The sequence below is a fragment of the Oncorhynchus tshawytscha genome, linkage group LG11, assembly GCF_018296145.1.
Source record: "Oncorhynchus tshawytscha isolate Ot180627B linkage group LG11, Otsh_v2.0, whole genome shotgun sequence".
NCBI classification, from domain to species: domain Eukaryota; kingdom Metazoa; phylum Chordata; class Actinopteri; order Salmoniformes; family Salmonidae; genus Oncorhynchus; species Oncorhynchus tshawytscha.
In genome coordinates, this window is record NC_056439.1 from 53,358,157 (window position 1) to 53,375,173 (window position 17,017).

At 50.4% G+C, this 17,017-nt stretch overlaps 1 protein-coding gene across 1 annotated transcript in view; it reads right to left on the bottom strand.

The window, feature by feature from the left end:
- The window catches only part of LOC112238586 (solute carrier family 2, facilitated glucose transporter member 1), a 47,976-nt gene that overhangs the window by 23,005 nt on the left and 7,954 nt on the right, over window positions 1-17,017 (bottom strand). The window contains exon 2 of the mRNA XM_042330342.1: window positions 8,345-8,505. Within this exon, the coding sequence (XP_042186276.1) occupies window positions 8,345-8,505 (161 nt within the window). The remainder of the gene's footprint in view (window positions 1-8,344; window positions 8,506-17,017) is intronic.

The following is a 17,017-nucleotide window of genomic DNA, read 5'->3' on the forward strand; positions in this document are numbered from 1 at the left end:
CAGTAGGTAGAACCCACCCATCGAAGCAACACTAGGTAGAACCCACCTGCCGAAGCAACACTCGGTAGAACCCACCTGCCGAAGCAACACTAGGTAGAATCCACCTTCCGAATCAACACTAGATAGAACTCTACCTGCCGAAGCAACACTAGGTAGAACCCACCTGCCGAAGCAACACCAGGTAGAACCCACCTGCCGAAGCAACACTAGGTAGAACCCACCTGCCGAAGCAACACTAGGTAGAACCCACCTGCCGAAGCAACACTAGGTAGAACCCACCTGCCGAAGCAACTGTAGGTAGTACCCACCTGCCGAAGCAACACCAGGTAGAACCCACCTGCCGATGCAACACTAGGTAGAACCCACCTGCCGATGCAACACTAGGTAGAACCCACCTGTCGAAGCAACATTAGGTAGAACCCACCTGCCGAAGAAACAGTAGGTAGAACCCACCTGCCGAAGCAACACTAGGTAGAACCCACCTGCCGAAACAACACTAGGTAGAACCCACCCGCCGAAGCAACACTAGGTAGAACCATACCTGCCGAAGCAACACTAGGTAGAACCCACCTGCTGAAGCAACACCAGGTAGAACCCACCTGCCGAGGCAACAGTAGGTAGAACCCACCTGCCGAAGAAACAGTAGGTAGAACCCACCTGCCGATCAACACCAGGTAGAACCCACCTGCCGAAGCAACACTAGGTAGAACCCACCTGCCGAAGCAACACTAGGTAGAACCCACCCGCCGAAGCAACACCAGGTTGAACCCACCTGCCGAAGCAACACTAGGTAGAACCCACCTGCCGAAGCAACACTAGGTAGAACCCACCTGTTGATGCAACACTAGGTAGAACCCACCTGCCGAAGCAACACTATGTAGAACCCATCTGCCAAAGCAACACTAGGTAGACTCCACCTGCCGAAGCAACACTAGGTAGAACCCACCTGCCGATGCAACACTAGGTAGAACCTACTTGCAGAAGCAACACTAGGTAGAACTCTACCTGCCGAAGCAACACTAGGTTGAACCCACCTGCCGAAGCAACACCAGGTAGAACCCACCTGCCAAAGCAACACTAGGTAGAACCCTACCTGCCGAAGCAACACTAGGTAGAACCCTACCTGACGAAGCAACACTAGGTAGAACCCACCTGCCGAAGCAACACCAGGTAGAACCCACCTGCCGAAGCAACACTATGTAGAACCCACCTGCCGAAGCAGCACTAGGTAGAACCCACCTGCCGAAGCAACACTAGGTAGAACCCACCTGCCGAAGCAACATTAGGTAGAACCCACCTGCAGAAGAAACAGTAGGTAGAACCCACCCGCCGAAGCAACACTAGGTAGAACCCACCTGCCGAAGCAACACTCGGTAGAACCCACCTGCCGAAGCAACACTAGGTAGAATCCACCTTCCGAATCAACACTAGATAGAACTCTACCTGCCGAAGCAACACTAGGTAGAACCCACCTGCCGAAGCAACACCAGGTAGAACCCACCTTCCGAAGCAACGCTAGGTAGAACCCACCTGCCGAAGCAACTGTAGGTAGTACCCACCTGCCGAAGCAACACCAGGTAGAACCCACCTGCCGATGCAACACTAGGTAGAACCCACCTGCCGATGCAACACTAGGTAGAACCCACCTGCCGAAGCAACATTAGGTAGAACCCACCTGCCGAAGAAACAGTAGGTAGAACCCACCTGCCGAAGCAACACTAGGTAGAACCCACCTGCCGAAACAACACTAGGTAGAACCCACCCGCCGAAGCAACACTAGGTAGAACCATACCTGCCGAAGCAACACTAGGTAGAACCCACCTGCCAAAGCAACACCAGGTAGAACCCACCTGCCGAGGCAACAGTAGGTAGAACCCACCTGCCGAAGAAACAGTAGGTAGAACCCACCTGCCGATCAACACCAGGTAGAACCCACCTGCCGAAGCAACACTAGGTAGAACCCACCTGCCGAAGCAACACTAGGTAGAACCCACCCGCCGAAACAACACCAGGTTGAACCCACCTGCCGAAGCAACACTAGGTAGAACCCACCTGCCGAAGCAACACTAGGTAGAACCCACCTGTTGATGCAACACTAGGTAGAACCCACCTGCCGAAGCAACACTATGTAGAACCCATCTGCCAAAGCAACACTAGGTAGACCCCACCTGCCGAAGCAACACTAGGTAGAACCCACCTGCCGATGCAACACTAGGTAGAACCTACTTGCAGAAGCAACACTAGGTAGAACTCTACCTGCCGAAGCAACACTAGGTTGAACCCACCTGCCGAAGCAACACCAGGTAGAACCCACCTGCCGAAGCAACACTAGGTAGAACCCTACCTGCCGAAGCAACACTAGGTAGAACCCTACCTGACGAAGCAACACTAGGTAGAACCCACCTGCCGAAGCAACACCAGGTAGAACCCACCTGCCGAAGCAACACTATGTAGAACCCACCTGCCGAAGCAGCACTAGGTAGAACCCACCTGCCGAAGCAACACTAGGTAGAACCCACCTTCCGAAGCAACATTAGGTAGAACCCACCTGCAGAAGAAACAGTAGGTAGAACCCACCCGCCGAAGCAACACTAGGTAGAACCCACCTGCCGAAGCAACACTCGGTAGAACCCACCTGCCGAAGCAACACTAGGTAGAATCCACCTTCCGAATCAACACTAGATAGAACTCTACCTGCCGAAGCAACACTAGGTAGAACCCACCTGCCGAAGCAACACCAGGTAGAACCCACCTGCCGAAGCAACACTAGGTAGAACCCACCTGCCGAAGCAACACTAGGTAGAACCCACCCGCCGAAGCAACACTAGGTAGAACCATACCTGCCGAAGCAACACTAGGTAGAACCCACCTGCCAAAGCAACACCAGGTAGAACCCACCTGCCAAGGCAACAGTAGGTAGAACCCACCTGCCGAAGCAACACTAGGTAGAACCCACCTGCCGATCAACACCAGGTAGAACCCACCTGCCGAAGCAACACTAGGTAGAACCCTACCTGCTGAAGCAACACTAGGTAGAACCCACCTGCCGATGCAACACTAGGTAGAACCTACTTGCAGAAGCAACACTAGGTAGAACTCTACCTGCCGAAGCAACACTAGGTTGAACCCACCTGCCGAAGCAACACCAGGTAGAACCCACCTGCCGAAGCAACACTAGGTAGAACCCACCTGCCGATGCAACACTAGGTAGAACCCACCTGCCGAAGCAACATTAGGTAGAACCCACCTGCCGAAGAAACAGTAGGTAGAACCCACCTGCCGAAGCAACACTAGGTAGAACCCACCTGCCGAAACAACACTAGGTAGAACCCACCCGCCGAAGCAACACTAGGTAGAACCATACCTGCCGAAGCAACACTAGGTAGAACCCACCTGCCGAAGCAACACCAGGTAGAACCCACCTGCCGAGGCAACAGTAGGTAGAACCCACCTGCCGAAGAAACAGTAGGTAGAACCCACCTGCCGATCAACACCAGGTAGAACCCACCTGCCGAAGCAACACTAGGTAGAACCCACCTGCCGAAGCAACACTAGGTAGAACCCACCCGCCGAAGCAACACCAGGTTGAACCCACCTGCCGAAGCAACACTAGGTAGAACCCACCTGCCGAAGCAACACTAGGTAGAACCCACCTGTTGATGCAACACTAGGTAGAACCCACCTGCCGAAGCAACACTATGTAGAACCCATCTGCCAAAGCAACACTAGGTAGACCCCACCTGCCGAAGCAACACTAGGTAGAACCCACCTGCCGATGCAACACTAGGTAGAACCTACTTGCAGAAGCAACACTAGGTAGAACTCTACCTGCCGAAGCAACACTAGGTTGAACCCACCTGCCGAAGCAACACCAGGTAGAACCCACCTGCCGAAGCAACACTAGGTAGAACCCTACCTGCCGAAGCAACACTAGGTAGAACCCTACCTGACGAAGCAACACTAGGTAGAACCCACCTGCCGAAGCAACACCAGGTAGAACCCACCTGCCGAAGCAACACTATGTAGAACCCACCTGCCGAAGCAGCACTAGGTAGAACCCACCTGCCGAAGCAACACTAGGTAGAACCCACCTGCCGAAGCAACATTAGGTAGAACCCACCTGCAGAAGAAACAGTAGGTAGAACCCACCCGCCGAAGCAACACTAGGTAGAACCCACCTGCCGAAGCAACACTCGGTAGAACCCACCTGCCGAAGCAACACTAGGTAGAATCCACCTTCCGAATCAACACTAGATAGAACTCTACCTGCCGAAGCAACACTAGGTAGAACCCACCTGCCGAAGCAACACCAGGTAGAACCCACCTGCCGAAGCAACACTAGGTAGAACCCACCTGCCGAAGCAACACTAGGTAGAACCCACCCGCCGAAGCAACACTAGGTAGAACCATACCTGCCGAAGCAACACTAGGTAGAACCCACCTGCCAAAGCAACACCAGGTAGAACCCACCTGCCAAGGCAACAGTAGGTAGAACCCACCTGCCGAAGCAACACTAGGTAGAACCCACCTGCCGATCAACACCAGGTAGAACCCACCTGCCGAAGCAACACTAGGTAGAACCCTACCTGCTGAAGCAACACTAGGTAGAACCCACCTGCCGATGCAACACTAGGTAGAACCTACTTGCAGAAGCAACACTAGGTAGAACTCTACCTGCCGAAGCAACACTAGGTTGAACCCACCTGCCGAAGCAACACCAGGTAGAACCCACCTGCCGAAGCAACACTAGGTAGAACCCTACCTGCCGAAGCAACACTAGGTAGAACCCTACCTGACGAAGCAACACTAGGTAGAACCCACCTGCCGAAGCAACACTAGGTAGAACCCACCTGCCGAAACAACACTAGGTAGAACCCACCTGCCGAAGCAACAGTAGGTAAAACCCACCTGCCGAAGCAACACCAGGTAGAACCCACCTGCCGAAGCAACACTAGGTAGAACCCACCTGCCGATCAACACCAGGTAGAACCCACCTGCAGAAGCAACACTAGGTAGAACCCTACCTGCCGAAGCAACACTAGGTAGAACCCACCTGCCGAAGCAACACTAGGTAGAACCCACCTGCCGAAGCAACACTAGGTAGAACCCACCTGTTGATGCAACACTAGGTAGAACCCACCTGCCGAAGCAACACTATGTAGAACCCATCTGCCAAAGCAACACTAGGTAGACCCCACCTGCCGAAGCAACACTAGGTAGAACCCACCTGCCGATGCAACACTAGGTAGAACCTACTTGCAGAAGCAACACTAGGTAGAACTCTACCTGCCGAAGCAACACTAGGTTGAACCCACCTGCCGAAGCAACACCAGGTAGAACCCACCTGCCGAAGCAACACTAGGTAGAACCCTACCTGCCGAAGCAACACTAGGTAGAACCCTACCTGACGAAGCAACACTAGGTAGAACCCACCTGCCGAAGCAACACCAGGTAGAACCCACCTGCCGAAGCAGCACTATGTAGAACCCACCTGCCGAAGCAGCACTAGGTAGAACCCACCTGCCGAAGCAACACTAGGTAGAACCCACCTGCCGAAGCAACATTAGGTAGAACCCACCTGCAGAAGAAACAGTAGGTAGAACCCACCCGCCGAAGCAACACTAGGTAGAACCCACCTGCCGAAGCAACACTCGGTAGAACCCACCTGCCGAAGCAACACTAGGTAGAATCCACCTTCCGAATCAACACTAGATAGAACTCTACCTTCCGAAGCAACACTAGGTAGAACCCACCTGCCGAAGCAACACCAGGTAGAACCCACCTTCCGAAGCAACACTAGGTAGAACCCACCTGCCGAAGCAACACTAGGTAGAACCCACCTGCCGAAGCAACACTAGGTAGAACCCACCTGCCGAAGCAACACTAGGTAGAACCCACCCGCCGAAGCAACACTAGGTAGAACCATACCTGCCGAAGCAACACTAGGTAGAACCCACCTGCCAAAGCAACACCAGGTAGAACCCACCTGCCAAGGCAACAGTAGGTAGAACCCACCTGCCGAAGCAACACTAGGTAGAACCCACCTGCCGATCAACACCAGGTAGAACCCACCTGCCGAAGCAACACTAGGTAGAACCCTACCTGCTGAAGCAACACTAGGTAGAACCCACCTGCCGATGCAACACTAGGTAGAACCTACTTGCAGAAGCAACACTAGGTAGAACTCTACCTGCCGAAGCAACACTAGGTTGAACCCACCTGCCGAAGCAACACCACGTAGAACCCTACCTGCCGAAGCAACACTAGGTAGAACCCTACCTGACGAAGCAACACTAGGTAGAACCCACCTGCCGAAGCAACACTAGGTAGAACCCACCTGCCGAAACAACACTAGGTAGAACCCACCTGCCGAAGCAACAGTAGGTAAAACCCACCTGCCGAAGCAACACCAGTTAGAACCCACCTGCCGAAGCAACACTAGGTAGAACCCACCTGCCGATGCAACACTAGGTAGAACCCACCTGCCGAAGCAACATTAGGTAGAACCCACCTGCCGAAGAAACAGTAGGTAGAACCCACCTGCCGAAGCAACACTAGGTAGAACCCACCTGCCGAAGCAACACTAGGTAGAACCCACCTGCCGAAGCAACACCAGGTAGAACCCACCTGCCGAAGCAACACTAGGTAGAACCCACCTGCCGATCAACACCAGGTAGAACCCACCTGCAGAAGCAACACTAGGTAGAACCCTACCTGCCGAAGCAACACTAGGTAGAACCCACCTGCCGAAGCAACACTAGGTAGAACCCACCTGCCGAAGCAACACTAGGTAGAACCCACTTGTTGATGCAACACTAGGTAGAACCCACCTGCCGAAGCAACACTACGTAGAACCCACCTGCCAAAGCAACACTAGGTAGACCCCACCTGCCGAAGCAACACTAGGTAGAACCCACCTGCCGATGCAACACTAGGTAGAACCTACTTGCAGAAGCAACACTAGGTAGAACTCTACCTGCCGAAGCAACACTAGGTTGAACCCACCTGCCGAAGCAACACCAGGTAGAACCCACCTGCCGAAGCAACACTAGGTAGAACCCTACCTTCCGAAGCAACACTAGGTAGAACCCTACCTGACGAAGCAACACTAGGTAGAACCCACCTGCCGAAGCAACACTAGGTAGAACCCACCTGCCGAAGCAACATTGGGTAGAACCCACCTGCCGAAGCAACACCAGGTAGAACCCACCCGCCGAAGCAACACTAGGTAGAACCCTACCTGCCGAAGCAACACTAGGTAGAACCCACCTGCCGAAGCAACACCAGGTTGAACCCACCTGCCGAAGCAACACTAGGTAGAACCCACCTGCCGAAGCAACACTAGGTAGAACCCACTTGTTGATGCAACACTAGGTAGAACCCACCTGCCGAAGCAACACTACGTAGAACACACCTGCCAAAGCAACACTAGGTAGACCCCACCTGCCGAAGCAACACTAGGTAGAACCCACCTGCCGGTGCAACACTAGGTAGAACCTACTTGCAGAAGCAACACTAGGTAGAACTCTACCTGCCGAAGCAACACTAGGTTGAACCCACCTGCCGAAGCAACACCAGGTAGAACCCACCTGCAGAAGCAACACTAGGTAGAACCCTACCTGCCGAAGCAACACTAGGTAGAACCCTACCTGACGACGCAACACTAGGTAGAACCCACCTGCCGAAGCAACACCAGGTAGAACCCACCTGCCGAAGCAACACTATGTAGAACCCACCTGCCGAAGCAGCACTACGTAGAACCCACCTGCCGAAGCAACATTAGGTAGAACCCACCTGCCGAAGAAACAGTAGGTAGAACCCACCCCCGAAGCAACACTAGGTAGAACCCACCCGCCGAAGCAACACTAGGTAGAACCCACCTGCCAAAGCAACACTAGGTAGAACCCACCTGCCGAAGCAACACTAGGTAGAACCCACCTGCCAAAGCAACACTAGGTAGAACCCACCTGCCGAAGCAACACTAGGTAGAACCCACCTGCCGAAGCAACACTAGGTAGAACCCACCTGCCGAAACAACACTAGGTAGAACCCACCTGCCGAAGCCACAGTAGGTAAAACCCACCTGCCGAAGCAACACCCGTTAGAACCCACCTGCCGAAGCAACACTAGGTAGAACCCACCTGCCGATGCAACACTAGGTAGAACCCACCTGCCGAAGCAACATTAGGTAGAACCCACCTGCCGAAGAAACAGTAGGTAGAACCCACCTGCCGAAACAACACTAGGTAGAACCCACCTGCCGAAGCAACAGTAGGTAAAACCCACCTGCCGAAGCAACACCAGTTAGAACCCACCTGCCGAAGCAACACTAGGTAGAACCCACCTGCCGTAGGTGTCAGCCAGACACTTGACCCCTAGTGACCCTAGCAGGGCTCCAAAGTCCTTGATGCTGACGGAGAGGGACCACAGGAAGGTCAGGCTGTGATCTGGCATCGACTGATTATGTCTGGACCACCAGGTGTGGTTGAAGAACTCCTCGATGATCTGAGCAAGAGATGTCATAAGTAAAAATGGAAACAAATTGATTTGTCACATGCTTTGTAAACAACCGATGTAGACTAATAGTGAAATTCTTAACTACGGGCCCTTCCCAACCATGCAGAGAGAAAAATATTTAAATTTACAACGTGGGTGCACACAGGTCGAAATAAACATTTGAGGTGACAACGGCGGGTCTCGTTGGCTATAAATTAGTTAAAAAAATTGTGAAACCAAAGCTTACCCTGAGTTCCAGTGTTGTGTTGGATATTCATAGCCAGCTAGCTAACATAGCATCCCTCTGTTTGAGAAAAAAAATAACGAAATGTCTCTCTCTCTCTCTGTGTGTATAGTAAGTATATGGAAGGGGGTGAGCCTACTAGGTTTTGTATTGAAGTCAATGTACCCAGAGGAGGATGGAAACTAGCTGTCCTCCGGCTACACCATGGTGCTACCCTACAGAGCCCTGTTGACGCTACTGTAGACCTTCATTGCAAAACAGTATGTTTTAAACTGTGAATATATTTAGTCTAGTTTTATCTAAAAAGGACAACTTTTTAAGTGTATCCCTTCCTCCTCTGAGGAGCCACCAATGCTATATCCAGGGGTACCAGTACCGAGTCGATATCCAGGGGTACCAGTACCGAGTTGATATCCAGGGGTACCAGTACCGAATCGATGTCCAGGGGTACCAGTACCGAGTCGATATCCAGGGGTACCAGTACCGAGTCGATATCCAGGGGTACCAGTACCGAGTCGATGTCCAGGGGTACCAGTACCGAGTCGATATCCAGGGGTACCAGTACCGAGTCGATATCCAGGGGTACCAGTACCGAGTCGATATCCAGGGGTATCAGTACCGAGTCGATATCCAGGGGTACCAGTACCGAGTCGATGTCCAGGGGTATCAGTACCGAGTCGATATCCAGGGGTACCAGTACCGAGTCGATGTCCAGGGGTACCAGTACCAAGTCAATATCCAGGGGTACCAGTACCGAGTCGATATCCAGGGGTACCAGTACCGAGTCAATGTCCAGGGGTACCAGTACCGAGTCAATATCCAGGGGTACCAGTACCGAGTCGATGTCCAGGGGTACCAGTACCGAGTCGATGTCCAGGGGTACCAGTACCGAGTCGATGTACGAGATAACTAAGGTAGATGCGTACATATAGGTAGTGACTAGGAAACAGGAAAGATGATAAACAGTAGCAGCCGCAGCTATTGGTCCAGGTAGCTATTGGTCTAGGTAGCTATTTGTCCAGGTAGCTATTAGTCCAGGTAGCTATTGGTTAACTCTTTATCAGTCAGTCCAGGTAGCTATTGGTCCAGGTAGCTATTGGTCCAGGTAGCTATTGGTCCAGGAAGCTATTGGTCCAGGTAGCTATTGGTCCAGGTAGCTATTGGTCCAGGTAGCTATTGGTTCAGGAAGCTATTGGTCCAGGTAGCTATTGGTCCAGGTAGCTATTGGTCCAGGTAGCTATTGGTTAACTCTTTATCAGTCAGTCCAGGTAGCTATTGGTTCAGGTAGATATTGGTCCTGGTAGCTATTGGTCCAGGTAGCTATTGGTCCAGGTAGCTATTGGTCCAGGTAGCTATTGGTCCAGGTAGCTATTGGTCCAGGTAGCTATTGGTCCAGGTAGCTATTGGTCCAGGTAGCTATTCGTCCAGGTAGTTATTGGTCCAGGTAGCTGTTGGTCCAGGTAGCTATTGGTTCAGGAAGCTATTGGTCCAGGTAGCTATTGGTCCAGTTAGCTATTGGTCCAGGTAGCTATTGGTCCAGATACCTATTGGCCCAGGTAGCTATTGGTCCAGGTAGCTATTGGTCAAGGTAGCTATTAGTCCAGGTAGCTCTTGGTCCAGGTAGCTATTGGTCCAGGTAGCTATTGGTCCAGCTAGCTATTGGTCCAGGAAGCTATTGGTCCAGGTAGCTATTGGTCCAGGTAGCTATTGGTCCAGGTAGCTATTGGTTAACTCTTTATCAGTCAGTACAGGTAGCTATTTGTCCAGGTAGCTTTTGGTCCAGGTAGCTATTGGTCCAGGTAGCTATTGGTCCAGGTAGCTATTGGTCCAGGTAGCTATTGGTTAACTCTTTATCAGTCAGTCCAGGTAGCTATTGGTCCAGGTAGATATTGGTCCAGGTAGCTATTGGTCCAGGTAGCTATTGGTCCAGGTAGCTATTGGTCCAGGTAGCTATTGGTCCCGGGAGCTATTGGTTAACTCTTTATCAGTCAGTCCAGGTAGCTATTGGCCCAGGTGGCTATTGGTCCAGGTAGCTATTGGTTAACTCTTTATCAGTCAGTCCAGGTAGCTATTTGTCCAGGTAGCTTTTGGTCCAGGTAGCTATTGGTCCAGGTAGCTATTGGTCCAGGTAGCTATTGGTCCAGGTAGCTATTGGTCCAGGAAGCTATTGGTCCAGGTAGCTATAGGTCCAGGTAGATATTGGTCCAGGTAGCTATTGGTCCAGGTAGCTATTGGTCCAGGAAGCTATTGGTCCAGGTAGCTATTGGTCCAGGTAGCTATTGGTCCAGGTAGCTATTCGTCCAGGTAGCTATTGGTCCAGGTAGCTATTCGTCCAGGTAGCAATTGGTTAACTCTTTATCAGTCAGTCCAGGTAGCTATTGGTCCAGGTAGCTTTTGGTCCAGGTAGCTATTGGTCCAGGTAGCTATTGGTCCAGGTAGCTATTGGTCCAGGTAGTTATTGGTTAACTCTTTATCAGTCAGTCCAGGTAGCTATTGGTTAACTCTTTATCAGTCAGTCCAGGTAGCTATTTGTCCAGGTAGCTTTTAGTCCAGGTAGCTATTGGTCCAGGTAGCTATTGGTCCAGGTAGCTATTGGTCCAGGTAGCTATTGGTTAACTCTTTATCAGTCAGTCCAGGTAGCTATTGGTTAACTCTTTATCAGTCAGTCCAGGTAGTTATTGGTCCAGGTAGCTATTGGTTAACTCTTTATCAGTCAGTCCAGGTAGCTATTGGTTCAGGTAGATATTGGTCCAGGTAGCTATTGGTCCAGGTAGCTATTGGTCCAGGTAGCTATTGGTCCAGGTAGCTATTGGTCCAGGTAGCTATTGGTCCAGGTAGCTATTCGTCCAGGTAGTTATTGGTCCAGGTAGCTGTTGGTCCAGGTAGCTATTGGTTCAGGAAGCTATTGTTCCAGGTAGCTATTGGTCCAGGTAGCTATTGGTCCAGATACCTATTGGTCCAGGTAGCTATTGGTCCAGGTAGCTATTGGTCAAGGTAGCTATTAGTCCAGGTAGCTCTTGGTCCAGGTAGCTATTGGTCCAGTTGGCTATTGGTCCAGCTACCTATTGGTCCAGGAAGCTATTGGTCCAGGTAGCTATTGGTCGAGGTAGCTATTGGTCCAGGTAGCTATTGGTTAACTCTTTATCAGTCAGTCCAGGTAGCTATTTGTCCAGGTAGCTATTGGTCCAGGTAGCTATTGGTCCAGGTAGCTATTGGTCCAGGTAGCTATTGGTTAACTCTTTATCAGTCAGTCCAGGTAGCTATTGGTCCAGGTAGATATTGGTCCAGGTAGCTATTGGTCCAGGTAGCTATTGGTCCAGGTAGCTATTGGTCCAGGAAGCTATTGGTCCAGGTAGCTATTGGTCCAGGTAGATATTGGTCCAGGTAGCTATTGGTCCAGGTAGCTATTGGTCCAGGTAGCTATTGGTTAACTCTTTATCAGTCAGTCCAGGTAGCTATTTGTCCAGGTAGCTTTTGGTCCAGGTAGCTATTGGTCCATGTAGCTATTGGTCCAGGTAGCTATTGGTCCAGGTAGCTATTGGTCCAGGAAGCTATTGGTCCAGGTAGCTATAGGTCCAGGTAGATATTGGTCCAGGAAGCTATTGGTCCAGGTAGCTATTGGTCCAGGTAGCTATTGGTCCAGGTAGCTATTGGTTAACTCTTTATCAGTCAGTCCAGGTAGCTATTGGTCCAGGTAGCTTATGGTCCAGGTAGCTATTGGTCCAGGTAGCTATTGGTCCAGGTAGCTATTGGTCCAGGTAGCTATTGGTCCAGGAAGCTATTGGTCCAGGTAGCTATTGGTCCAGGTAGCTATTGGTCCAGGTAACTATTGGTCCAGGTAGCTATTGGTCCAGGAAGCTATTGGTCCAGGTAGCTATAGGTCCAGGTAGATATTGGTCCAGGTAGATATTGGTCCAGGTAGCTATTGGTCCAGGTAGCTATTGGTCCAGGTAGCTATTGGTCCAGGAAGCTATTGGTCCAGGTAGCTATTGGTCCAGGTAGATATTGGTCCAGGTAGCTATTGGTCCAGGTAGCTATTGGTCCAGGTAGCTATTGGTTAACTCTTTATCAGTCAGTCCAGGTAGCTATTTGTCCAGGTAGCTTTTGGTCCAGGTAGCTATTGGTCCATGTAGCTATTGGTCCAGGTAGCTATTGGTCCAGGTAGCTATTGGTCCAGGAAGCTATTGGTCCAGGTAGCTATAGGTCCAGGTAGATATTGGTCCAGGAAGCTATTGGTCCAGGTAGCTATTGGTCCAGGTAGCTATTGGTCCAGGTAGCTATTGGTTAACTCTTTATCAGTCAGTCCAGGTAGCTATTGGTCCAGGTAGCTTTTGGTCCAGGTAGCTATTGGTCCAGGTAGCTATTGGTCCAGGTAGCTATTGGTCCAGGTAGCTATTGGTCCAGGAAGCTATTGGTCCAGGTAGCTATTGGTCCAGGTAGCTATTGGTCCAGGTAACTATTGGTCCAGGTAGCTATTGGTCCAGGAAGCTATTGGTCCAGGTAGCTATAGGTCCAGGTAGATATTGGTCCAGGTAGCTATTGGTCCAGGTAGCTATTGGTCCAGGAAGCTATTGGTCCAGGTAGCTATTGGTCCAGGTAGCTATTGGTCCAGGTAGCTATTCGTCCAGGTAGCTATTGGTCCAGGTAGCTATTCGTCCAGGTAGCTATTGGTTAACTCTTTATCAGTCAGTCCAGGTAGCTATTGGTTAACTCTTTATCAGTCAGTCCAGGTAGCTATTTGTCCAGGTAGCTTTTAGTCCAGGTAGCTATTGGTCCAGGTAGCTATTGGTCCAGGTAGCTATTGGTCCAGGTAGCTATTGGTTAACTCTTTATCAGTCAGTCCAGGTAGCTATTGGTTAACTCTTTATCAGTCAGTCCAGGTAGTTATTGGTCCAGGTAGCTATTGGTTAACTCTTTATCAGTCAGTCCAGGTAGCTATTGGTTCAGGTAGATATTGGTCCAGGTAGCTATTGGTCCAGGTAGCTATTGGTCCAGGTAGCTATTGGTCCAGGTAGCTATTGGTCCAGGTAGCTATTGGTCCAGGTAGCTATTCGTCCAGGTAGTTATTGGTCCAGGTAGCTGTTGGTCCAGGTAGCTATTGGTTCAGGAAGCTATTGGTCCAGGTAGCTATTGGTCCAGGTAGCTATTGGTCCAGGTAGCTATTGGTCCAGATACCTATTGGTCCAGGTAGCTATTGGTCCAGGTAGCTATTGGTCAAGGTAGCTATTAGTCCAGGTAGCTCTTGGTCCAGGTAGCTATTGGTCCAGGTAGCTATTGGTCCAGGAAGCTATTGGTCCAGGTAGCTATTGGTCGAGGTAGCTATTGGTCCAGGTAGCTATTGGTTAACTCTTTATCAGTCAGTCCAGATAGCTATTTGTCCAGGTAGCTTTTGTTCCAGGTAGCTATTGGTCCAGGTAGCTATTGGTCCAGGTAGCTATTGGTCCAGGTAGCTATTGGTTAACTCTTTATCAGTCAGTCCAGGTAGCTATTGGTCCAGGTAGATATTGGTCCAGGTAGCTATTGGTCCAGGTAGCTATTGGTTAACTCTTTATCAGTCAGTCCAGGTAGCTATTTGTCCAGGTAGCTTTTGGTCCAGGTAGCTATTGGTCCAGGTAGCTATTGGTCCAGGTAGCTATTGGTCCAGGTAGCTATTGGTCCAGGAAGCTATTGGTCCAGGTAGCTATAGGTCCAGGTAGATATTGGTCCAGGTAGCTATTGGTCCAGGTAGCTATTGATCCAGGAAGCTATTGGTCCAGGTAGCTATTGGTCCAGGTAGGTATTGGTCCAGGTAGCTATTGGTTAACTCTTTATCAGTCAGTCCAGGTAGCTATTGGTCCAGGTAGCTTTTGGTCCAGGTAGCTATTGGTCCAGGTAGCTATTGGTCCAGGTAGCTATTGGTCCAGGTAGTTATTGGTTAACTCTTTATCAGTCAGTCCAGGTAGCTATTGTTTAACTCTTTATCAGTCAGTCCAGGTAGCTATTTGTCCAGGTAGCTTTTAGTCCAGGTAGCTATTGGTCCAGGTAGCTATTGGTCCAGGTAGCTATTGGTCCAGGTAGCTATTGGTCCAGGTAGCTATTGGTTAACTCTTTATCAGTCAGTCCAGGTAGCTATTGGTTAACTCTTTATCAGTCAGTCCAGGTAGTTATTGGTCCAGGTAGCTATTGGTCCCGGTAGCTATTGGTTAACTCTTTATCAGTCAGTCCAGGTAGCTATTGGCCCAGGTGGCTATTGGTCCAGGTAGCTATTGGTTAACTCTTTATCAGTCAGTCCAGGTAGCTATTTGTCCAGGTAGCTTTTGGTCCAGGTATTTATTGGTCCAGGTAGCTATTGTTCCAGGTAGCTATTGGTCCAGGTAGCTATTGGTCCAGATACCTATTGGTCCAGGTAGCTATTGGTCCAGGTAGCTATTGGTCAAGGTAGCTATTAGTCCAGGTAGCTCTTGGTCCAGGTAGCTATTGGTCCAGTTGGCTATTGGTCCAGCTACCTATTGGTCCAGGAAGCTATTGGTCCAGGTAGCTATTGGTCGAGGTAGCTATTGGTCCAGGTAGCTATTGGTTAACTCTTTATCAGTCAGTCCAGGTAGCTATTTGTCCAGGTAGCTATTGGTCCAGGTAGCTATTGGTCCAGGTAGCTATTGGTCCAGGTAGCTATTGGTTAACTCTTTATCAGTCAGTCCAGGTAGCTATTGGTCCAGGTAGATATTGGTCCAGGTAGCTATTGGTCCAGGTAGCTATTGGTCCAGGTAGCTATTGGTCCAGGAAGCTATTGGTCCAGGTAGCTATTGGTCCAGGTAGATATTGGTCCAGGTAGCTATTGGTCCAGGTAGCTATTGGTCCAGGTAGCTATTGGTTAACTCTTTATCAGTCAGTCCAGGTAGCTATTTGTCCAGGTAGCTTTTGGTCCAGGTAGCTATTGGTCCATGTAGCTATTGGTCCAGGTAGCTATTGGTCCAGGTAGCTATTGGTCCAGGAAGCTATTGGTCCAGGTAGCTATAGGTCCAGGTAGATATTGGTCCAGGAAGCTATTGGTCCAGGTAGCTATTGGTCCAGGTAGCTATTGGTCCAGGTAGCTATTGGTTAACTCTTTATCAGTCAGTCCAGGTAGCTATTGGTCCAGGTAGCTTTTGGTCCAGGTAGCTATTGGTCCAGGTAGCTATTGGTCCAGGTAGCTATTGGTCCAGGTAGCTATTGGTCCAGGAAGCTATTGGTCCAGGTAGCTATTGGTCCAGGTAGCTATTGGTCCAGGTAACTATTGGTCCAGGTAGCTATTGGTCCAGGAAGCTATTGGTCCAGGTAGCTATAGGTCCAGGTAGATATTGGTCCAGGTAGATATTGGTCCAGGTAGCTATTGGTCCAGGTAGCTATTGGTCCAGGTAGCTATTGGTCCAGGAAGCTATTGGTCCAGGTAGCTATTGGTCCAGGTAGATATTGGTCCAGGTAGCTATTGGTCCAGGTAGCTATTGGTCCAGGTAGCTATTGGTTAACTCTTTATCAGTCAGTCCAGGTAGCTATTTGTCCAGGTAGCTTTTGGTCCAGGTAGCTATTGGTCCATGTAGCTATTGGTCCAGGTAGCTATTGGTCCAGGTAGCTATTGGTCCAGGAAGCTATTGGTCCAGGTAGCTATAGGTCCAGGTAGATATTGGTCCAGGAAGCTATTGGTCCAGGTAGCTATTGGTCCAGGTAGCTATTGGTCCAGGTAGCTATTGGTTAACTCTTTATCAGTCAGTCCAGGTAGCTATTGGTCCAGGTAGCTTTTGGTCCAGGTAGCTATTGGTCCAGGTAGCTATTGGTCCAGGTAGCTATTGGTCCAGGTAGCTATTGGTCCAGGAAGCTATTGGTCCAGGTAGCTATTGGTCCAGGTAGCTATTGGTCCAGGTAACTATTGGTCCAGGTAGCTATTGGTCCAGGAAGCTATTGGTCCAGGTAGCTATAGGTCCAGGTAGATATTGGTCCAGGTAGCTATTGGTCCAGGTAGCTATTGGTCCAGGAAGCTATTGGTCCAGGTAGCTATTGGTCCAGGTAGCTATTGGTCCAGGTAGCTATTCGTCCAGGTAGCTATTGGTCCAGGTAGCTATTCGTCCAGGTAGCTATTGGTTAACTCTTTATCAGTCAGTCCAGGTAGCTATTGGTTAACTCTTTATCAGTCAGTCCAGGTAGCTATTTGTCCAGGTAGCTTTTAGTCCAGGTAGCTATTGGTCCAGGTAGCTATTGGTCCAGGTAGCTATTGGTCCAGGTAGCTATTGGTTAACTCTTTATCAGTCAGTCCAGGTAGCTATT